The sequence below is a fragment of the Leptidea sinapis genome, chromosome 1 (genome assembly GCF_905404315.1).
Source record: "Leptidea sinapis chromosome 1, ilLepSina1.1, whole genome shotgun sequence".
Taxonomy (NCBI): Eukaryota; Metazoa; Arthropoda; class Insecta; order Lepidoptera; family Pieridae; genus Leptidea; species Leptidea sinapis.
Window position 1 is genome coordinate 4,338,135 of NC_066265.1, and position 25,625 is coordinate 4,363,759.

The window sequence follows — 25,625 nt, forward strand, 5'->3', positions numbered from 1 at the left end:
ACAGCTCTCACACATTGATCACAAATGGATCTCACATGAGTACATACATAATTAAATTAGATTGCTTAGTGTGATAGCCAAGTCAATATTTTTATTTAAAACGTAAAATATTTTCAATAATTATATTATAGTCTCGTATAAGTTGTGACCATGAGTACGCTAGCTGGCGCGAGACAATAATAATAAATAAATAAGATTTTGATAGAAAATATTATGGTATTGGTAATTTATCTATATACATAAAAATTAATTGCTGTTCGTTAGTCTCGCTAAGACTCGAGAACGGCTGGACTGACTTGGCTAATTTTGGTCTTTAATTATTTTTGGAAGTCCAGAGAAGGTTTAAAAGGTTAAATAAATATGAAAATACTCAGAATTAAATAAAAACAACAATTTTGATTTTCCTTTGATGTTGTCCCCCATCGTTCAGAAATCAAATAAAAATAATAGTTTAAAATGAATAACTAATTTAATTTTGACAGTCTTGTCAGCGATATAGTCAAAATTGTGCATATTCTTGGTTTATTCTCAGGTATAACTTTATATCAAGTTTATTTGTAAGGCCGTAGGTGTTTTATTTATCGATTGAGGCAGTACGAAGTCTGCCGGGTCAGCTAGTCTTAAATATATAACAAATTCTAGAATACGTATATAATACCTGATAGCACAGATCAAAGGGTCGCTCGTAGCTACACGGCGCTCCGTCTGGAAGGTTGCCAAAAGAAGATGGAGTACCTCCCGCGTAGTCTACGCACCAGCTCTCGCAACGTTTCGTCTCTACATAGAAAGATGAAAGTAAAATGTATACGTACATAAATACAAAGACTTAAAATAATCTTATGAAAGACATTTACGCTAAACGTTACAATAATGTTGATGCAAGTACAAAATTACATGGAATAATTTCATCTAAGACATCTTAGTATGGAGGCTCTCTAGATCTAGATAGGAAGAGTCTCTTGCTGCTAGACAACCGATGAAAACAGGCCAGGCTTATTACTTTAGTGTGCGTGAAAAGCTACGTCTTACATTAATGATTTGTGTTCCCCTTGTGTAACTGTGCATGTATTTGCTGAAAATAAAGGTTTTTTATTATATAAAATGGCTCCGTCGACTGAATGTCGACGATTCGGCCAACGTCAAGGTGCAGAGATTTTTTATTTTAATTTAGCTGATTAAAGTACATAAAGAGCTGATTAAAAGGAAATGATCGGTTGATATAGCTGTGTTTTTTTTTGTGAACTGAAGAATAGACAACAAGAGTTAGTACGGTTAGTAATAACTGTTACCTACCCTCAATTTTTTCGACGATTCCACAGCTGTCACCGTCTATTTAGACGTATAAATGATCGATTAGATCATAGAAATATATATAAATAGAATAAAAATCTTTATAAGTACAAGTATAAATGAATATTATAGTTTTATTACAATCAATGAAATGGGAAAAATTAGGCGTAACAATTTTATCACTCATGTACTATATAAAATATGTGTATTTATAATAAAATATGTTTGTTTTTATATGTTATGAATGTAACCCTCACCATATATATTTTATTAATTTATACAGCCGATATTTCGATCCAATTACATGAGTCGTAGTCATGGCGGAACTGCGTAAGGCGGCGAGAATCTTTTGAGTGTGTCCGTCCATATGTCAAGAGTTTCTCGCCGCTCCTCAGTTCCGTGACGCCGATTCGGATCAAAATATCAGCTTCAAATTAATAAAATATGTATCGCGAGTACCCGCTATAATAATTACTATGTTAAAGTTCCGCGATGATAGAAGTTTAAAAAAATATGTGTGCAATCACACGTGGTAGAAATGAAACCTTAAAAAATTTACGCTTCAAGATAATAAGACGAATGTAAAATTTCGGAATGAGAATAATTGTAGGTCTTAGTAATGACCATAGTGATACAATTTTGATAATTATTTTACTCGTATATATATTACATAGATTTGTACGGACTCAGAGCTTAAATTTTCCTTAAATGATATAAGATGCATGTGGTAACTACAGTATGAAATAAATACTTTGGTCTTAATTTGGTAAATATATCTTTGGAATACTACGTCAATTACTGTTTTTGATCTTGTTGTTGATACAGTGCGACTGCTGCACATTTCCAAATTAAATTTGGCGTCCAAAAACTCAATCAATGCAATCGCTGTATCCGATGCAAAATTTACATTAAGCCTCTACATAATATGAAGTCCTAGTAAATGTTGCTATGGATGACACATGATTTCATCCGCTATGTAAGACATTACTATCACCGCTACCATATTTTTGTTATTCTGGTGTATATGTCGTGCGCATGACGTCAGAATATATACAGGTATACTCGCGTCATACTTAAGACAATCTCTTCTTCACCTATGTTCGCCTGGTACCAAAACACTGTATAACGCATCGTATCTCATTTTCTCCCACGATAATTTATAATCTTATGAATGTCTGTCTCTTTTTACTGTCGCTTTAAATCATGTTTAGAGACCGAGAACGTTTAATGTATTCTATCTCATTCTCTCACCAACTGAATCCTATACATTTACCTGTTTGTTTCTGTATCGTCTCGCTTTTTCGTTTCATCGAGTTTCAAATCACAACGATTCTAAAGAAGTTTCACTTCAAAAATATAAACCTCACCGTTTACATGGTAGTATGGTATGAGATGACTGGCTTGCCGGAAACAGGAATCGGCGCGGATGTCCCTGGTCGCAGCACAAACCGAATTAGTCCAACACGTGGCAACCTGGGATCCAGCTCCCTCGCATGCACTCTCCGAGGACGATCTGGACAACCAAACAGAAAAACTTGATCATCCATTATACATAAATGTATGTAGATCAAAATATAGTTTACTATACTTTCACTTGTTTAATCACTACGTAATATTATAAAACAAAGTCCTCCACCGCGCCTGTCAGTCTGTTCGCGATAAACTCAAAAATATATCAGTGGTTCGAGTCCCGCATCGTCCATAAATTTACCCGAAAAATTTAAAGAAGTTTTCACATCAAAAGTCTTCTTACTGCTTACGTTGATGATGAACTAACAGCCGTTTTCAATTGCCTAATCCATCCTTAGTTTAACTTACTAGAGGTAGACAAATCTATCATATTACGCTTACTTACATTTCAATAACCTATCGACATAAAGCATTGGACTATAACTATTTTGGACATAACTATGGATAGATAAGATCTTATCATCAAACGGTGACAGCAATGTATCCGTAACTAGAGATACGTTATTGAGAACGGCCGTATGTCCGACAAGACAAGTAGTTAAATATGTATACTTATATATTATGACAGTATTCTAGTACACACTGAGCAGAAATTTGACACATATATTAAAGCTTCTTTCAATCAAATCAAATCAAAATCAGTTTATTCACGTAGGTCATGGAAATGACACTTATGAATGTCAAAAAAAAATCTTATTGAATCTACCGCTACTTCGTAAAGGGTTGATCTAATGAAAAGAAGTAGCAAGAAACTCATTGCCACTTTTTTATATTAAGATTTACATTTAAGTACATCGATTTACAAATCATTTCAAATTACAATATAATATGTAAAATCTAAAATGATGCAACAGACACACTCAAACGTCAAATAGTCAATGTCTTGCACGAGTAAGTCATATGTTATATGATTTAAAAGATGGACTAGAAGTTTCTTATCAGTTCTTCTCCCTATGTCATAGCTCCTTTACGCACTGATGTAGCTGATGATATTTACCAAGTGTTGTTCTAATATGTATAATGTTAACGTGCCGGCTATCCTAGAGCCGAATGGAATTTCACGTGATGATGGTAAGAGGCCTGATGGCATGACGTTGATTCCTTGGAGTCGTGGAAAGCCATTGGTGTGGGATGCGACTTGTGTGGACACGCTAGCCCCCTCTCATATTGAACATCTAGAGCGGGGGGTGCAGCGACGGAATCTGCCGAAAACCTAAAGCGGAGGAAATATGCATCACTCGGTGATGGATAGATATTTGTTCCCTTTGGGGTGGAGACGATGGGTCCTTGGGGTTCATCGGCACAAAAACTCGTAAAAGAGCTATCAAGGCGTCTAACAGATTCAACAGGTGACCCAAAATCTGGTACGTACTACGTACCTCTGTCAAAGGATAAGTTTGGCTATACAAAGAGGTAACATTGTATAATCTATATATTTCTATGTTTGCTACAACCAAACAGTTGATTTAAAAAAAAGGGAGGAGATGAGCAGGACGTGTAGTGGATGGTAATTGCTACGCCATGCCCGTTACAATGCAGTGCCGCTGAGAATTCCCGAAAAACACCAAAATTCTAAGCGGCACTACAATTGCGCACATCGTCTTGAGACATAAGATTTTTAAGTCTCATTTGCCCAGTTATTTCACTAGCTACGGTGCCCTTCAGACCGAAACACAATAATACTTACATATTACTGCTTCACGGCAGAAATAGGCGCCGTTGTGGTACCCATAATATAGCTGGCATCCTGTGCAAAGGAGCCTCCCACTGGTGAATACCATATGACCACTCTGGCGTAAGGATCTGTTTATATAACAGGACTTTATTGTTCACTGATAATGAGGAACACATTCAAAGTTGCCAGTACATATTTTTATGGCGTAATGTCAACTCCTTTCGTTTCTATTCTACATGAAGATAAATACAGATCAGAAAATATATTTTACTCGCGTATTTTTGTAAGGTTCTCGGTAAAATAGAACAAAAATTAATGTCTTGTCGATTTGGGGCGACTATCTCTAATAAAAACACAAGATTTCATTTGACGACCCATATAGCCGAATGGTTAGTGACGCTGACTACTAAGCTAGAGGTCCCGGGTTCGAATCCCGGTAGGTGCATACATTTATATGATGAATATTGATGTTTGTTTCCAAGTCATGGAAGTTTATATGTATATAAGTATGTTTAAGTAAGTATATCGTATTGAATACATCGTTATTTTGTTCCCATAGTACAGGCTATGCCTAGTTTGGTGCAAGATAATTTGTGTAAAACGTGTGTCAATCTTAATATATATAAATTACGTGACACGTTGTTTGTCCGCGATGGACTCCGAAACTAATGAACGGATTTAAATGGGGATTACTTCATCGAGTGCAGTTTAGTCCAACTTGAGAGATAGGATAGTTTTTATTTCGATTTGGGACCCATAATTATTTTTATTTCCAAGATTTGTTTTGTATGGACATATTTTCGATGAGAGAATTTATTGACGCACGGTTTGACAGTTCTGCTGTGAAACAATTTCATTATAACTACAAGGAGCATATGTTACGAAATAATTCTTGATGTTATGAAAATTTTTTGACAAATTCATCAAAAACAGTGTTTTATTTATTATGTTCAGAACAACCTCTGTCTGGTTAGCTAGTATTCTTATATTTATTTATATTATTATTATTATTATTTACAAAGGTTATAGGTATCTATTTCATCTGATTATAATTTTTATGACTTTTGCTTTATGTTAATGTGTATAATTGAAAATACAACTAACAGTATATCGATCAAGCTTATTATGCCATTTATAACCTAGGTCCTAGGGAATCATTGAGAGCAAAATTCAAAGAAATTAACATCTTGACTGTTGCTTCTCAATATATTCTTGATAATGTAATGTATGTTCATATGCACATAAGTGAATTTGCCAGAAACTGTCATAACCATAATGTTAACACCAGGAACAGACATAAACTGATGATGCCTACTACTCGGCTAAGTCGAGTTAGTAAGTCTTTTGTGGGGCGATGTATATGCTTTTACAACAAGATCCCAGAAAATGTTCAAAACGAAGGTGTTACGTTATTCAAAAGAATTGTTAAAAAACGTTTGTGTGGTAAAGGTTTACTATAACATAAATGACTTGCTTAATGATACCACAGATTGGGAATGGAGCGACCGCCCTCTGGCTATGAAATTATAAGTTTAATTGTACAATGTTACTTTGTAAATGTTACTTTAATTGTAAAACATATTTTTGATGAAAAAAAACGCCCGCTGAGTTTGTTGCGCCCATTCTTCTCAGGCCTGAGGCATTCACTTTGGAATGGGTGGTAGTTTTTTTGACTTTCAATAAGTGATTTCACATCCTATTTTGAATAAAAATATTTGAATTTGAATTTGAATTTGAATATACCTAATATTGGTATGGGTTCTAAAGACCAATTCTTTTTTGCCTGCTCTTTGGATATTTTTCTCCCGTGAGTCGTGAGCATTGACTGGGACACCTGATGTTAAGTGATCACCGCCACCGCCACCTTTTTTACCCCCAAGTTTCAAAGAAAAACCGTGATTAGTACGACATTCAGCTGATAGTAATTGATACACCCTGCCCATTACAATGCAGTGCCGCTCAGGATTCTTGAAAAACCCATAAATTCTGTGCGGCATCACTTATGCACTCGTCACCTTGAGACATAAGATGTTAAGTCTCATTTGCCCAGTCATTACACTAGCTACAGTGCCCTTCAGACTTAAACACAATAAAGCCTACACATTACTGCTTCACGGCAGAAAAAGGCGCCGTTGTGGTACCCATAATCTATCTCCTCCTCCGAGCCTCCAACTGGTACCTAAATACCCTTAGTCGCCTCTTACCACACCCTTGGGGCTGGGACTTCCCTATTCTTTTCATGCCCCATATGAGGTTTCTCCATGGTATCATAATTGAAATTTTTACTATATTTTCATCGAATAGCAGGTTAAAGTGTCTACGGGTCCATCACAACTGATAAATTATTTATACCATGAAGCAGTGTAGCTGTATTATAAATATTTCACTATAAATGCAGCGTCCCGGTATTTATATTGAGCATTCAGGATTTCGTTTTTCTGATAACCAACATAGAAGATAATTAAGTATATAATAACTTTTGAATCCCCCGACCTATATTATTGTACAAATTCCTTTGATTAACGCGAGTGTGACACATTTAAATAAAATACTTTTGAAAGGGTTAAGCCGCGTGTAATTTTAATTGTATTTTTACATTAGGTTTTTGCGTAAAAGTTACATTTTATTATTATTTTATGTAACCCAACGTTTCGTGACCTTTGCAGACGATTTCAGGAAGACTGCTCTGAAAATTCTTAAATTATAAATATTTATGTTTATTTTTGGGCTTTTCAAGAATCATGAGCGGCACTGCATTGTAATGGGCAGGGCGTATCAATTACCATCAGCTGAACGTCCTGCTCGTCTCGTCCCATATTTTCATAAACAAAAATAAAAAAAAAATACATATAAGTTTCAAGATTTTAGATATCTGTAATAGTTACGGAATAATCGCCTGGTATCGCCTTAACGATTACACCCTGTATATAATAATAATAATAATATAATATTAACACACTTTTACACAAATTATCTTGCTCCAAACTAGGCATAGCATGAACTATGGGTGCAAGACAACGATATATATATATAATACAATATATTTACTTAAACATACATAAATACAAATAAACATCCATGACTCGGATACAAACATTAAAATTCATCATATAAATGTCTGCACCTACCGGGTTTCGAACCCGGGATCTCTTGCTCAGTAGGCAGGGTCACTAACCACTGGGCTATAGAGGTCGTCGTATTTTACCTACCCTTTGTAGGAACAGTTCCTGGTCCTCGTTCGGAAGCCGTATCCGCAGTCGGTATTGCAGTCGCTCCACTCCCCCCACTCCCCCCACACAGGCGGCGACATGTCGATATCATAGCTGCTTGATTTATTCTCGGAAATATGTCCCGGCATTGGTTCGCAGACACGATCCAAACACCACTGGAATTAATACGTGCAATGTTTTATAACGAGATGAAACGGAATTCATATATTGGTTTATTGAATAGATTTTTGAATTCTTTGTACTCACTGAGCACAAATTCAAGAAATATGTTAAAGATTCTTTGAAAAATATTGCTTACTATGTGGGAGGTCTACCAGTGGGAGGCTCATTTGCACAGGACGCCGGCTAGATTATGGGTACCACAATAGCGCCTATTTCTGCCGTGAAGCAGTAATGTGTAGACATTACTGTTAGTGAAATTAGTGGGCAAATGAGACTTAACATCGTATGTCTCAAGGTGACGAGCGCAATTGTAGTGCCGCCCAGAAGTTTTGGGTTTTTGTCATTGTATCTGGAATTGTATTGTATATGGAAGGGCGTAACAATAACATGAACGTCCTGCACATTTAATCCCTTATTTTCATTAAAAAAATTTCGTTCTTATCTGGTTCTATGCAGGCCATCTAAGGCCTTATTGACGGAGAAGCGGCGCGATAAGCTGCGCGATTCAAACATATGGCGTTATATAGGTCCGTTTACGGAAGAGTGATTTTACACGCGTTTGCTTTAAATGGAGTGTTTATTGCGGCCGAGCCACACGGCGTTTATCGCGGCGGCGCACGCAGCGGCAATTCTCGATGATGCGATGCCCGCGGTGAAAACTTCTGCCAGTCCTACTTGTCCGTCAATATACCGTCAAAATGCAATATGATATGATCATTTAAGGAAAATACTAATGATAATAAGGATAGTAAGAAGTGCCTTCCTGTATCTTGCTGACCTAAGAGTAGTCGGTTTGATTGAGCCCGCCGCGTGCTTTGCTACACGCTTGATAATTCGTCGCGGGCGCAGCGGCGACTTTTCCCGTCTCGAATCTTTATGAACAACATCGTATATTGCTATAAGTATGTTTACGCGTGCGATGATACGCGCCGCTTCACGCCCCTTACATCGTAAACAGAAAAACGTTTGACGCGCCGCAAGACGCCACGGCACATTAACGCGCGACTCCCCGCGTCTCCGTATATGAGGCCTAAAATTCTATTAAACAGGCTAAGTTATTATATGATTTAAAAGATGGGAGATTCTTATCAGTTCTTCTCCCCACGTCAAAGCACCTTTACAGTTTACGTACTGATGTAGCTTCATGAGATTTACCAAGTGTTGTTACAATGTTATTGTCACTCTCTACGGTAAATAAATATATTTTAATTTCTATGATTTTAAAGGCTATGATTTAAAGGCTATACAAATTACTAACAAACACTACAGATTGGGAATGGAGCGACCGCCCTTAGGCTATTAAAATTAAATTTTAATGTACGATATTACATAGTAAGCATATTTTTATAAAAAAAAGAAGCCCGCTGAGTTTCTTACACCTGTTCTGAGTTCATTTTCGAATGGGTGGTATTTTTTGACTTTCAATAAGTGGTATTATATTCTGTTTTGGATAAAAATATTTGATTTTGTATTTGAACTTGAAAGAATAGAGGATGGGCAGCAGCATTCTTCCGAGAGAGCATCACTATCTCCGATCGTCACCTCGCCTGCCAAGTATCACGATTATGGCAAAACCTCCGCGAATTTTGGGAAAGGACTTTGTCCAGCAATGGACGTCCCGCTGAAATCATGAACAGACTCCGCTGTCAGTTCGTCTGTCTCTGTATGTCATAAATCGCAATAGTTAGACAGCTGTATGAATAATAAACTAAGATTTTGAATTACAAACTGGCTGCAATGCAAGTTGAAAAAAAGCAAACGATATAAGTGAAAACTTTTTATTTATGGAAAAGGAGGACAAATGAACGTACGGGTCATCTGGTGTTAAGTGATCACCGCCGCCCACATTCTGTTGCAACACTAAAGGAATTAAAGGAGCGTTCCCGGCCTTTAAGGAAGGAATATTCGTGCTTTTTTTTAAGGTACCCATGTCGTATCGTCCCGGAAACACCGCACAGCTTTGTAGTACGTGAAAGAAAGCTCCTTAAAAACTGCACTGTGGAGGAACGCCACACATACAGATGATGGGGATGATATCGTAACTTGTGGCGTTTAAACGTGAGGTTAATAATAAGAAATACAGGTATTTTTATATCAACAATAAATATAATTATTTAATACACAGCCTGGATGATTGCGAAACTGAAGTGGCAGTGGGCAGGGCACACAGCTCGACGGACAGATGGCCGGTAAGGCAGTAAATTTATCGAAAAGCGACCATGTACTGGAAGACGTTGTGTTGGTAGGCCAGACCTCCCACAAGATGGAACGATAGTTTGGTCATTGGTTTGGTAAATTGGTGGAGGGCAGCGCAGGACCAATAGTCGTGGAGATCCTTGAGCTAAGTCTCGCAACTTTGTGCTCGTAATTTAGGGCCATGGGCTGGACTGTGACTCTATATATTGGCAGCGAGAAGTCTCCTCCTAACAGCGCATAAGCTGGTTTGCACACCACACTTCACCTCTTCACTTCAAACACCTCTCACTTCCTCTAATATCTTTTTGAGGTCGACATAAGAAGATTTTAGATTTCTCACTGCCTGGTTCACCAGGATGCGGTCACCCCGAGCTTCTGTACTTGGTTTCTTCCAGACCCAGGCCTTCAACTGACCGAATAAGTCTCTTGTTATCACTGCCAAGTCCTCTGGAGAGTCGAAGGACTATCATTTAGCCTCTGTTTTACTCACATTTAGTTTTTGTTGTTCTTATTTTGCTCGCTGTTCATGTTAATGTAGACTTAAAAATATGAAGTAAATAGGACAACCCGACAATAATAATTTAAAAATGATTTAGAGTTAACACGAAGTATCAACAATTCCCGCCACGATACGCAATTAATTGCAACTGTTATTAAAGGACGTAATTGTACCTAACATTACGTCCATGAATCCGACTATGTCTTAAATTTGAATTTAAGTATAATTTCGGAACACCCTGTAAGTAACCTAGTAGCCGCGCGCTATCGTAGTCGCTGACAACTACTTCTTGCGACGGCATCATTAATAATGATCCCAAAATCATTCTCTGCACCCTCGAGAATCTCGGACACGATATCCATATTGCTGAAATCATAATTTTATGCGGCGGCACCTTGGATTTGAAAAATGGTCACAAAATCTTTCTCGGCACCCTCGATAACCTCGGATACGATACCCATAATGTTGTAATCATAATTTTGTGCGGTGGCCATCTTCGTTTTCAAAAATGATTCCAAAATCGTTCTTTTGCACGATTTTTATCTCAAGTAAGAGATAGACTGAATATTGGGAACGGCCGTACGTCTTACGGCCGTTGACTTTTCTGTCCCAATAAACTTTTCGACGGTAACTCACCTTATCCGTGCACGCTGTCTGTCAATGGGACGACGTTATAGCTTACCAGCGATATAAAGTTTGTATGGAAATTGCAATTCACGCGTCCGATATGTGATAGGAATGACTTATCGGGTAAATTGGGATAGCTTCAGATTATTGATAGCTAATTAATGACATTAAAAGGTAGTATTTATCTTTAGCTGTAGATAGTATATTGGGAACGGCCGTTATGCGACCACACAAGGGAGATTAAAATGTTGTTTCCCAAATATATTTAAAAGTTTGTTCGAAAGTTTAAAAGTTTCATTAATTTACTTATATTTTTAGTTTTATTTTTTTACGATTACGGTTACGTCGTTTTACCCGTATGTCTATAAAGTGTAAAGAACCCATCGTATATGAAACGGCCTCGCACTTCACCGGTTTAATGCTTTGATGTGAAAAAAGTGACGTCATAAAATGAAAGTCTAACTTACTTTTATTGCCCATTAACATAACGGGGGCTTTTCTTGTAATAGAGTATATTGAAAAATGATTTAAATATTCTTCTTTTACAATGACGTCCTATGCATATAGATAAATCACGTAGTACAAAAAAAACGGAAATATCCCACAAATTATACGATAATTACTTTTGTACTGCTTTATGTACATTGCCGCAATTACTCCAGTTGCTTAAAATATTCTTAGCCAATAAGCAGCAATGTAAATCATTTATTCAGTGCAGATTTTGATTCGGACAGTGACAGTTGACACACGACTTGGGAGAAAAGTTTACTTACAATGTCTTTAAGCACACTCTTGCCGTTCCGCTATCAGATGGCGAATGATATCTCCTTATATATGTACTATACTATATACTATAGTCTTGTTACCAATGCTCTTTATAAATAAAATTACTTTGATGTGTATAATATTTAAAATGACTTCAACCAATTTAGTAACAAAATATTTGACTGTCAACACTTGTAAGTCTTGTTGACCTCTGGCAGTATTCCAGGTCTACAGAAATCAAAGCAGTAATATCCAGACGAGATGAAGAGCGCTCGAATCCGAAGCTCAATATTAATGTATTGAGTAGCTCCAATATTTATTATTCAATAAAACCGATCTTATTACAAGGCTAAGTAAAGGCAAAACCAATACCGATAGTTTCAAAGTACCTATTTGAAATCTAAAAGAGGATAATGTTATGAAATGAAAATTGTTTCTCTGTATAATACGGTTTACGGGGGATATCTTATGTGACACTCTCATAAAAACCACTTTTTAATACGCCTTTTGTTAGCTTCACCTGTATGTATGTGTGTTTGTAACAGACTCATTTGGGCGCGATTTTGACTCACTTTAAACGTCCTGATTTAGTTCAAACTTTGTAGATTTGTGAAGGACAATACATTAATTTGATAAAATTATTCCATTTTTCAATTTGCAAGATAAGATTTTTGTTAATTTATATAATTCTCATCAATCGTCTATAAGGCATGAATTGAGCTTAATTTTAAAAGCAAAATAAATTTGAAATTTTTTAGTACGGTTTTCTATGAAAAGCGTGCTTTTTAAGTATTACTGCTATTTTTATGCAATCGTTTAAATGAGACTTTATTTATTTATTTACTTTTTATTTTAATGATACTGAATAACATATGTCTCAAGGTGACGAGCGCAATAATTGTAGTGCCGCTCAGAAATTTTGGGCTTTTCAAGAATCCTGAGCGGCACTGCATTGTAATGGGCAGGGCGTATCTATTACCATCATCTGAACGCCCTGGTCGTCTCGTCCCATATTTTCATAAATATATCTAATTTTAAATATAAAGGCATTAATGTTATAACTGTAATACAGTTATCGTTTCCAGACACACATCGCATCGAAAGCAATTTTTCAATCAGCTTACACAACGCTTGCTATTTGTTCGCATTCATCAGAATATATTCAATTTATGCACACACACGGACCACGCAAACGTTGCCGCTATGGAATTCTGAGTGCAGAGTAATGTGTATGTTGGAGTACGGTTGCGGAACCGGACATTTTCAAAACACGACCAAGCTTCTTGGGCAAGCAGCTGAGACTCCTCACGGGGTTCGTCTCCGGACATTGTAAACTGAATGGGCACATAGCCAGAATAGGTCTTAGAGAATCAAACCTGTGCAGATTCTGCTGTGAGGCCACTGAAGGTACATCCTACTGGATTGCGTAGCCACTGTCAGGATCACAGATCACGTTCCTTAGCTAGTAGCCTCGACTTTCACATCTCATTCTTAGGTAAAGGGATTTGAAAGAAAGCGCGCTAGAGCAATTAGGGGGCACAATGGATCCTAGGATTTAAGTATATTTCGAACACCAAAACTTAATAAAAAAATATTCATGGGAATTCGTTTGTTGTGAATAAAGTAACTTTTCATATCATCTATTCGTAAATGAAGACTTGGTTCGCCGTTAAGTGCACCCAATGGTGGTGTTTTATATAAGAAACTGGGCTCGCCAATCTGAACCCTTTGGACTTCATATCATGATCATTTTAGAAAACATGGCCTTCTCTAAATGACACGCTGACATTGCTTAGAAAATCACTAGAACGAAGATTGACACAATTTTACATGGTAACCATTAAAGGCCTACGTCAAAACCGAACGTAGTCATTTTGAATAGAATTCTTTTTTATTTTTTTTTCTCAGACCACAATTAATAAATAAGTATAAGTTATATTGTGATAATATAACGCCATAAAAATTATATGCAGTTTTATTACAAACAGAATTAATGTGTGACTAGGTTTCATCTTCTATCAATCAAGTTATAGGAACATATTTACCTCAACTGTAGAAACCTTCATACATAAATGACATGCTTCACACGCATCGTATTGAATCGTTTTGGCTATGGCTAATTGCTTTTTGCTCTTAGTAGTGATTTTCATTATTACAGAAATAAGGGATTGTTTGTAACTAATTCTAGTAGGCTTCATAAGATATATAATAGCTTTAAGGGTAAATTTATACACTTTTATAATAAAGTCCCAGCCACTGTTCAGGCATTATCTATAAAATGTTTTATAAAAAAATGTCTCTATCGTAAATCCTATTAATCCACAGCTGAATATCTAAGTGATGGGATAGTCTGGGACTAGATTATGATTATTTTATAGCGATAGAAATGACTGTACAATATTGCATATTTTTATTGAAAAGAGCGCAAAAAAAGAATGCTGGGAGAGTTTCTTGCGCCACTTCTTCTCTCTCAGGGAAGTCATTTGTTTCCGAAGCGGTAGTAGTATCTAGTATATTAGAAATGACATCAAAAAGAATTCTAAAGGAATCAATTTTGAGAAAATGCCTTTGCAAAAATTTATAGAGTGTAAGTGCATAGAAGAAATGTTACAATATTTATATCTTAGCCTTATTATTAATCGTACTCCATTATTTATACATGAAATGAATACAGCGATGACATACGACCTAGCGAAAATAGGCACCACAAAACGCAACCCAACCCAATCAACCACATACAAAACGTATTTTTGTCTACAAATCGAATAAATACCTAGTGCATTTTATAATCTGACCATCTGCCCGTTTTACCTGTAACATGCACAATGCACAGCAATCATTGGTTCTCGTATTGCTATGAGGACGCTACAAAAGAATTATACAGTATTGTTTTATGTTTCAATGGACGAGTGATGGTATAATATGATTGCCCGAAATCGAATGACGTAGTTACGGCTGTGGGTCGATCAGATTTTCACCAAGCAGTGAATAGTCTATTATGTTTGAGAGCTGTAGCTACTATTAACACACAAATTGTTCAATTATATTTTAAAACTGAATCACATAGCGGAGTTTCTGAGTTGTGGTGTTAAAGGTGAATTAGCCACAAACATAATTATTATTTTTTCTTTTTTTTTAAGTTTTCGAAGTTATACTTGTATAGGCGCGTTATGAAAAAATGATGAGATTGAAATTTTAAGATGCGCGCGCATCACTGTAACACAGGTTGAAGTTGGTTCCTAAAATTTTCTGACGTTTGAGTCATTCGTGATTTTTTTTCGTCCATTATTAGGACAGGCAAAGGGTTCAAGCCCATACAGCCGTATACATTATTTAATAATTAATTGTCAAAGCCCTCTTTGAAAGATTTTTACAAAATTGTTCGTTCTAAAAGCGTATTTTAATGATTATTGCTTCGTTCGTGCATACATAAGTACACACACACTTTTTATTATATTTAATAAAGTAATAGTTTTAGCTTTATTTTCATCAAACGGCCTAGTATTTAACCTAATTGAAAGTGAAAAACACTACGGATAAACATAAGCATCTGAAATACCAGAGGTCTTAGAGAAGCATCGTTTGAGGTGACAGTATGAGCTTAGCTAGCAATCTCCTATATCGTACCGGTTCAAGAATACAGCAGTCTATAGATGACTTCACTAAATTTCACTCACTAAGACATCCCATACATAGTGAGACTAACTGAGCATAAATTTAAGAAATATATATTAAAGCTTCTTTGACAAGGAAGGCTTACTATAGTATAGTAGACTATATAGAGTATAATGATGCATGGTTCTTGTCTCATTCCCGCAGGCCATCTAAAATTGTATCATCATCATCAGCCGGAAGACGTCCACTGCTGGACAAAGGCCTCCCCAAAAGATTTCCACGACGATCGGTCCTGCGCTGCCCTCATCCAACCTATTCCGGTGATCTTGACCAGATCGTCGGTCCATCTTGTGCCTACCAACACTGCGTCTTCCGGTACGTGGTCGCCATTTGAGGACTTTACAATTTTTTTTATGGAATACTAGGACAAACGAGCGTACGGGTCACCTGGTGTTAAGTGATCACCGCTGCCCACAATCTCTTGCAACACCAGAGGAATCACAGGAGCGTTGCCGTCGTGGTGTGCGCGCTTTTTTTGAAGGTACCCATGTCGTATCGTCCCGGAAACACCGCACAAGGAAGCTTTGTAGATGTATAATATTATATTAAGTAGACTAAGTGCTTATATGATTTAAAAGACGTGCTAGGAGTTTCTTATCAGTTCTTCTCCCCATGTCAAAGCCCCTTTATTAACTGATGTAGCTTTATAACGTTTACCAATTTTTATTGCAATATGTTATGACGCTGTTACTTCCTATGTAAATAAATATATTTCTATGTCCTATTTCTTCAACGTGAAGTGGGTGAAATTTTTGATTTTGACATCAGTCCGTTAGCAGAAATCAGGTGCTGGTATTAAAAACACCTCCAAACACTCCCCAATAGTTTGGCGGTTGAAGATGCAAAGAGAGACACATCCCCCTTATTCATAATGGTCCCTTTAAACAGCCACTAAGGAGTGTTTTTTCTTATTCTGACTTAGGTCAATAGAAGAAGACAGAGTGAGAATTAGAAATGCTTTAAGTTAGCAGAATATTATGAATAAGGGGGCATATCTCTACGAAACGACAAAGTATCAAGCTGATCGGAGGTTATATGTTTATTGATGATTCGAGTCGTTGGATGCGGTCCAGCAGAAGAAGCTGTTGCTGAAGAGCTCTAGGAGTACTGCATGTGAGGCCGATTTTGCACCTTATCTAATTGTAGATGGTGGCTTGAAGTGAATAACTGTCATCCCATACTAAGCACACCTAGCTTTATAGAAAACAATTTGACTTTCTCTTTCAAATGACTCAAACGACTGTATCGACGTTAAATATGCCGATATAGGCTGTAACAGTTAGGGAGGTAGTCTGAAATCGAATAAATACTGCAAAGGCAGACTATTTAGCACTGAAAATTTAAGTGTGTGTCTTCTAAGGGTTAAATTAAGCCGGCCCCGTTCCGACATACTATAACATATTTATTATGTATTGTTGTACGTGGTATTTTTTTTTTAATTATTTTTTTCAGCTGATGTACTTAGAAGACTATAATGAACAAAGCTGTGATATAATAAAAGACACATGAATAAAGTGACTTCCCCTTAATAGAGACATTAAGAAAAGTGTTATTGGACAGTTTAATCTGTCTAGCAGTTTAAGTTGAAGTAGAATTACTTAATAGCCTAAGTTGAGGCTAATTGTAATTTTTTTATGAAAATACGGGACGACACGAGCAGGACGTTCAGCTGATGGTAATTGATACGCCCGGCCCATAACAATGCAGTGCCACTCAGGATTCTTGAAAAGCCCAAAATTCTGAGCGGCACTACAATTATTGCTCTCGTCACCCTCAGACATAAGATGTTATGTATCATTTGCCCAGTAATTTCACTAGCTACGGCGCCCTTCAGACCGAAGCACAGTAAAGTTTACACATTACTGCTTCACGGTAGAAATAGTTGCCGTTGTGGTACCCATTATCAAGCCGGCATTCTGTGCAAAGGAGCCTCCCACTGGTAATAATTTAAACGTACGTTTTAACATTATAAATTTGTGCCTTAACGTGTTTTAAATATCAGGCATTCCGAAGATTATATAATTTACGCTTGGATAATTTATACGTCTAAATAGAGCCTCTTGCTGCTAGATAACCAATGAAAACAGGCCAGGTTTATTACTTTAGTGTACGTGACGTTACATCTTAAACTCGTGACTTGTTTGTCACTTTGTGTTAGCGTGCGTGCATTGCTCAAAACAGTGGCTAACTGTCAACCTCAATATTTTTCGACGTTTTCAAAGCTGCTACAGTCTATCTAGAGGTATAAATGATCTAAGAATTTCAAGTATTACATATAAAGTGGTAGAACTCACATGGTTATTTCCACATGGAGTACCTTCTAGAGGAGGAGCCCTTTTAGAGCGGCAGACGTAGGGCATGCTGCGATGAGCACACCACAATCTGGCACACGGCGACCTCACCTTGACAGACTTGCAAACTGAGAAGCTGAAACCAAAAATATCGTTGAAACATAGAAATAATATTCTTCTTAAAGTAACTAGGAACATATTATTATCGTTAAAAACATTTGGTCATCTATTATGTATTTAGATACATGTTATGTTAATAAAACCTCTTTGCCTATAACCATTTGTCTGGCAGACGAAAAATAAACAAATTTCAAAAAAATAATCAATTTAGGGTATGTTCCGATATGCACTGCGAGCACTGCACAGTGCTGTCACTGTAGAAAAATTCGTTCCGTTATGGACTGCCAGTATAGTGCCGCAGTACCCTAGGGAAATATATGACGTCATAAATCGCCGCCATATTCTACTGTGTGCACTGGCGTTTTCGAGGTAAGGTACGCGCAGTCATTTATCACGTGATCAGTCAAAACCACTCGAGTGCCTTACGTTTTATAAACAATAGCTACAGTTTAATTCCAAATATTTTTTATTTGACAGTAACAAGTCTCCAAAAAGAATTTTTTGAATGAACTAGAAAACTTTAATACACTCATTAAAAATGTGGCTGACAGTATACGGGATTGCGTTCCGTTTTAAATAGTAACCAATATAACTGGCTATAAAGGAACGGCTTCACCGTATACCAAACTGACGTCACACTGTACAGTGGTCGCAGTGCATATCGGAACATACCCTTAGTAAAATCTGTTTTCAGCTTTTTTCATTTGTTCTTCTTCCTGTCAAAATAAGTAAGTCTATTGACTAAAAGAAAAAGAATAATTAAAAAAAAATACAAAAAGGCAATACAGACTTAGGTCCGCAGTGTCAGTAAGACTAGCACAAAGTTGGTTTATGCGTTATCAATCCGGGATACGATTTTGATGTCATAGATCTTTCTTAGGTTGCCGAATTCGTAACACGATTAAAATGGACGCCATTTATGAAAAAGTTAATCAATATCGGCAAATCTAGAAAATGGCAAACATAGTCTTAACTTTTTCAGAGTAGTAGTAGTATTACACACAAATTTCATAATGCATCCTACGGAAAATGTAGCTATGTCATGTGTATAAAAATATTTAATATACTCCCTCCAAGCTTACGCGTATTACCCGTCCAACGATATAAAAAGGATCTTTTTACATGGCTTATAGATAAATGTTTTTATTCCATAAATGAAATGTTGACACATTAGATTAAATTAAATTCACTTTAAAATATATATTAACTCTAGTCTTTAAATAATGACATTTAAAAATAATAATAATAATAATAAAGTATTTTTAGTGTTTTCTACGCAAAAAAACCGCTAAAATCTATATCTATATATTATTTTAGGTTTCGAAACTCAACGCATATGGTTCGAGTAAGAGAGACAAACTTATGCAACGACTGTAGAGCGTCATCTCTTTCTCGCACCGCGGACTACAGACAAATATATTTCGTTCGTTCTTCATAAGCGATTAAAACGCCATTCAGTAAAAGGCACTTCATGGTACGAATTTTAGCGATTCAGTTTAGGTACCTAAACTGAACTGCATCGGTATCGCATCGCTTATTAAAAGTTGATGGTAGGCCCTCTGAACTGATATAAATGTTTTACGTTGCTGTTTATTGCCAAGAATATTTTAAACAACTAGAGTAAATGCGGCAATGTACAGATTTAGCAGTCAAAGCTAATTAAGGCGTAATTTGTGGCATGTTCAATATTTCGGCTTTGTTTTCATACAATTTGTCTATTTGTTTAGAACTTCATCGATTGAATGTAATAAATATGTTAACTTTTACCCCTTTTTTGTGGCGTTTATACTACTAATGTGGCTGAATTAACCAATTTTTGTTTGCATCTAATGGCGAAGCAGTTTCTTTAATTTTTGGCAAAATGATAGTGAATTTTCACATTTTAGTTTTTAATGTGAGAATCATTCATTAAATAAATTCTGATGAAATACATAGTAGCAGCACAATTTATTTCTGTTACAGATTGACAAACTTCCAAAATATCTACCAAATAAATAGAATTTCCAGCAAGAAACAAAATGGTGCTCGTGTACGACAACCTTAATGAATAAAATTGACTTTGAAGGATACTCCGCTCCAAAAACCATTTTATTACTTACAAACACAATTCCCGCCAATTTTATTCTTCGTGAAAGAACAAGCTAGTAATAAACATCAGCTTTTATTGTGATATATTAAATCTTTTTTCACGCCGGGACCGTACAACTCATCTTTTAGTAGTGAAAGGGCATCTTACTTGGATTAATATTGTAATAAGTGTTGACTTTAAAAGGGTAGGTATTTAGGAGATACTCTTCTACCTCAAACAACTTTACGAGCAGTGTGTCAAGCCCACCATGTGGTGGCCGAATATACTTGAAATTGAGGGATATACTAGATACGCTGTTAGAATTGTAATGAAGCAATTAGTTTTGTCTCTATTAGATTAGTTTCACATTAATCACATAGCTTTATACTTCAGTGTATTTTTAGGCAGAAACATTTATATGAAATTTTTTATGAAAAAGATATCGAAATATTTTCGTATTACGACCTCTAGGCAAGTACTCCTAAAATTAATTTGACATTGCACTATACTTTCAAACAACGATTGTTAAAGTCATCAGTGTCACAATAGCTAAGTACCATATTCATTGAAACACATGCTTTTATCAAGAATTAGTGAGCATTACAACTATTTCTATCAATCAACTCTTTGATGAGAGCGGCCAATCCGTCATATTTTTGCTACAAACGTGATTATGGCGTTAAAACGCATCTTTCTTAAAAAAAATAACCTTAAAGTATTTTTTTATAAGTGATAACTTGAACATTAACGTTATGCATTTTTGAATATTTTGGAATGGTTAGGCACGAATTGCTTTATTTATCAATATACAACTACTAGCATTTATGTGGCTGACCACAATATTCATTTATTGCTCTAGTACAATTATTTTACATAAAAAAGTTTATCTCTCAGAAAAATCAACTTTCCACCATAATTTCACCGACTGTATTACGAATTTTTGATCAGGTCACGTGTCTTGACGCGAGTTTAACATTTAATACCCATCCCAAGAAAGTGCTCAACGTCGTTATAGAAGTTTTTACTTCAAAAATTACTACTTGGTATTTTGTGCCATGTATATAGGTTTCTATCGAAGCAAAAAATACAAATTTAAAGAAACAAATTCAGTATTACCCTCCAACTATCTACATTTTTGCACAAATTTCACCTGCACTTTGGCCGTACACAATGTACTCATAAATTGTAAAAAAAGAAAACATTGCTTTAGAAACCTCGCGCATGTAATGAAGATTCTATACGGTAAACATTTATTTTACAAATTTGTAAGGATTACACAAAACACATATTTCCTGCAAGAAGGTTTATGCTTTTAGATCAATATGATCTAAAAGCATAAACCTGCGTTGACGATAGACAGAACTGGGAAGGACCCTAAAAAACAACTTCATTTCAAAATTCGTTCGCAGGGTTATGAAGTACTACATATAGGCCAAGTATCGTTAAGTAAGCAGAAATAACACATCAACAAAAAACATTCATGTCACAGTAAAAGTGTGTACAATTATTATTAATTTTATATTAACGCTCTGTAATTCAGGCCAAAGTCAGACTAAAGTGGTTCATGTCATTTATTAATAAAACATGACCGTTAACAGGAAAATTAGGTTAAAACGAGTGCATTAAGAAAATCGAGTCTCACAGTATTTTTATACCACACCTTCTCAGAAAATATTGTCATATTGCCGTAATAACTGGACTGAAACTGCGACGTGTCAATATGCGGAGAAAAGTTGTATGAAAATTTTTAGAGGTGTTGCTTAGTTGGTAAAAGAAGTAAGGATAATTTGTTATAAAGACCTCTTTTTAGGAATCCATACTCAATCAAAAGGAACAAACGGAACCCATTTAAGATCACTTTGTTATCCATCCATCCGTCCTTCTGTCTGTCAAGGCCATCTATCTCAGGAACACGTAGAGGTATCGAGTTGAAATTAAAACGATATACTTAAGTCTGCGGTCTGTTTAAGCCGTAGACTTCAGTCTTGTAATCAAACCTCTAAACAACAAAAACAAAAAAAAAAACAAATTTTGCGGGAACTTTGAAGTTTTTTATTCGTATTGAACGAAAGACTAATCGCTTAAAATAGCATCGATGTTTTATTAAATTATTGTGCTTATAAATTGTTTTTTTATTAATTTATTTATTGTGAGAAATTAATTTCACTTCATTGCATGATGCAAAGACAATTATTTGGAAAGAAATCTGTAAGTATTGAAAATTTAACGTACTTAAATAAAGATACGACTGCTATTAACATCGCGATACAAAAGTAACTGTTGATCGTAGATGGGTGAAAATTTGAAGTTGTATGTATTTTTTAATGCTGACTCATAATCAAACAAATTAAAAAAAAAATTCAAAAATTTAAAAAATAAATGCCGTGGACCACCGTAACATTTAGGGGGATGAAAAATAGTTGTTGTCCGATTTACAGGCCTACCCAATATGCACTCAAAATTTTATGAGAATCGGTCAAGCCGTTTCGGAGGAGTTCAAAGTTTAACACAATGACACGAGAATTTTATTTATTAGATATGGATATCGTCTATAATATTATGTTATCGGGATAGCAGAGTATGGAATTTGGGTTACAGTTTTACGTCATCATCGCTTACTTTTTGTAGACCCTTTTAAGGTACAATTCTGTACCTAGTGCATTGTTTTGATCTATCTCGTAGGGTTCAGCCAGCGTTTGCTATGTAAGTGCAAAAAAATGTATTTATTTACGACATTACATTACATTATTACATTAGAAACCTGACATTATCTCTATGTTATGCGTGTATTACACATATACACATACATTACAGTACATTGCCAGTACATATACGAGAACCTCCTATACGCTCATAAAAATATTAGTCAATTTAAAATGAATAGTGATGTACATAGTGTCAATACTCGAAACAAACATAAACGCGCAATTCCATCTACTAGGCTCCGTAAAATTGCTCAATCTTTTAAATTGGATTGTGTTATATTTTATAATAAACTCCCAAATGAAATTAAAATATTACCTATTAAAAAATTTAAATGTGTCTTAAAAAATAAATTAACATCTAAGGTTTATTATAGTGTGAAAGATTATTTGAATGATAAAGATAGTTGGAATGAATGTTCTAAATTTTGTTAATGAATATTGTTATACTCATTTGAATGCTATTGTAACTATTGTACTTCATCCTGACTTGCACTAAATAACTTATAAAGTTTTACAGTGAATAAAGATTTTTTTTGACTTTGACTTTATTATACATATAAAACTTTCTCTTGAATCACTATTTAAAAAAAGGGAATCAAGATCCATTTGGCAGTTTTAAAGATCTATGCATGCATAGGGACAGACAGCGGAACTTTGTCTTATACTATATAGTGATGAAATTTAGGCTATAGCTGCTGCTGGCTAGGTAAAACTTCTGCGAAGAATGCCAAGACACGCCTCGGTGTAGAGTTACCTTTGCATGTAACGTATCAATTACGTCATATAAAGATAAATATGACGTCATCAAATTCATTCAGACTAAATTAATAATAAATTTTTATAGATTGAAAGAATTATCAGTTTTGAGATAATAAACTCCTTTTATGCCTTTTATGCTCTACCAACGAGCTCGTAAAAAATATGCGATATTGTATTCTGAAATAAACTCATTGGCAAAAAAACGTGCAGTTTTAAGTTATTCCGTCCCTTTGGAAATACAATACCAAAAGAGGTTTTAATCATTTGAGAATATAACTGACAGTCGGACTATCGTTGATACTTCGTAGTAACTCTAAATCATTTTTTGATAAATTTTGTTTGATTGTAATAATTCCTTGCTATTTTTAAGTCTTGATACCATTATTTAGCGGTCTCTAAAATGGTCGCTAGAACGATAACAGCGAGCAAAATTAATGCGCTACTTGAGGAAGGGTGTAGTCAATGTTATGTGTCCTAGAAGCTAAATGTGAGTCGCTCCACTGTCCAGAAGACTTGGCAACGATGTCAAGAGACTGGTTCCGTCAGAAGACGGCCTAGGTCTGGAAGAAAACCATGTACAGAAGCTCGAGATCACCGCATCCTGTGCAGAGGAGCCTCCTTAGGAGAGGAGGTAGTATTGTTCTGAAGAGCTGTTTAACCTGATTCTTACCACCGAATTCCATCTTTGTAAGATACTCTACAAATTAGGATATCCTCCCATCCATCCCCACCATCTGGATGTGTGGCGTTCCTACCCAGTGCGGCTTTCAAGGATCTTTCTTTGATATGGGTACCTTAAAACGTACGTACACCTTAAGGGCCGGCAACGCTTCTGAGATTCCTCTGGGTGGTGGGTGGTGATCACTTAATACGAGACGCTCGTTTATTTCCCTCTTCCATACAAAAATTTTTTTGTTCATCTCTAATAATGTCACGTGCTCATTTCCGCTTACAAGAAGGATATTCTTACTAAGCTAGTTCTTTTGTTTGATCTTCTTAGCAAGATTTCTGTAAAGAGCAGAGTTCCTTTGATGAAACTTTAGAACTTACCAAGCTTCCGGAAACTCAGTTCGAGTTTACGAACTAATCCAATTAAAGAGAATGGTATTCGTAAATATTCATTTATTAGATTAATGTATTGTTTATCTTCAATAAACATTTTAATGAGCATGACTTTTAAGAATCACTCCATCGCTTTATATTATTAAACAAAGTCCTCCGCCGCGTCCGTCTGTTCGATATAAACTCAAAAAATACTGCACCGATTCTCATGTTGTTTTTCACCAATGGATAGCGTGGTTCTCGAGGAAGGTTTAGGTATATAATTTGTTAATATTTTCCTTACATTTTTGCATACAATTATAACGATATTTGTTGAAGGTGTCGGAAAAAATTATGCCGTCTGGGAGCTTTGAACGAAAACGCTGTCTAAGCCCTTTGAGATATAACAAAATATTGTATCGAGGAATTGCGTATCTTATATTGTTCTACAGAAAAATTTGCATTGGCATATGTCTATCTCGTAAGGATAACATACTGTATCCATTTTAATACTTTAAAAATGGGCAATTAATGAAGCGGTAATGTTAGAGCTGTTTACACAAAAACCATATTAATCCTTATCATTTTATTACCACATATTATAAAATCATTCATTTCCGATGGCTTTAGACTACAATATTCCTGAATACTTGTACATTTTTTTTTCTGTCGATAGAAAAATTGTCAGTTAGTTTTAAACTTAATTATTTCTATTAATGATAATCATGTCCAATATTTTTACTCGGCAAATGATTGCTATTTTGACTTTACTTTTTATGTATAGAGTGATAAGAGAATAAAAATGTTTTTTTTTATATCTGAAATAGAAACCTTTTTACATGCTAATTAAGGAATTTACTATCACATTTTTACCGAAAAACCTGGCGAAAGAGGATTTTTAGCCCAGTGAGGTATGTATTAAAAACTTTCGCTCCTCCATTCGAATAAAGACTGTAATTCCACTCATTCCTTTTGTGTCCTTCGAAGTCCACGCTTTTAAATTATTCTTACATTTTACATTTAAATTACACTTTAAGTAATTCTCTAGTACA

At 35.6% G+C, this 25,625-nt stretch overlaps 1 protein-coding gene across 2 annotated transcripts in view; it reads right to left on the bottom strand.

The window, feature by feature from the left end:
- LOC126968509 (A disintegrin and metalloproteinase with thrombospondin motifs 3-like) overlaps nucleotides 1-25,625 on the bottom strand; it is a 92,243-nt gene that overhangs the window by 21,511 nt on the left and 45,107 nt on the right. For both annotated transcript variants that reach the window (XM_050813586.1, XM_050813588.1), the window contains exons 7-10: nucleotides 17,884-18,016; nucleotides 7,645-7,820; nucleotides 2,658-2,803; nucleotides 659-777 (exon numbers count right to left, since the gene is read on the bottom strand). In XM_050813586.1, coding sequence (XP_050669543.1) covers nucleotides 659-777; nucleotides 2,658-2,803; nucleotides 7,645-7,820; nucleotides 17,884-18,016 — 574 coding nt within the window. The remainder of the gene's footprint in view (nucleotides 1-658; nucleotides 778-2,657; nucleotides 2,804-7,644; nucleotides 7,821-17,883; nucleotides 18,017-25,625) is intronic.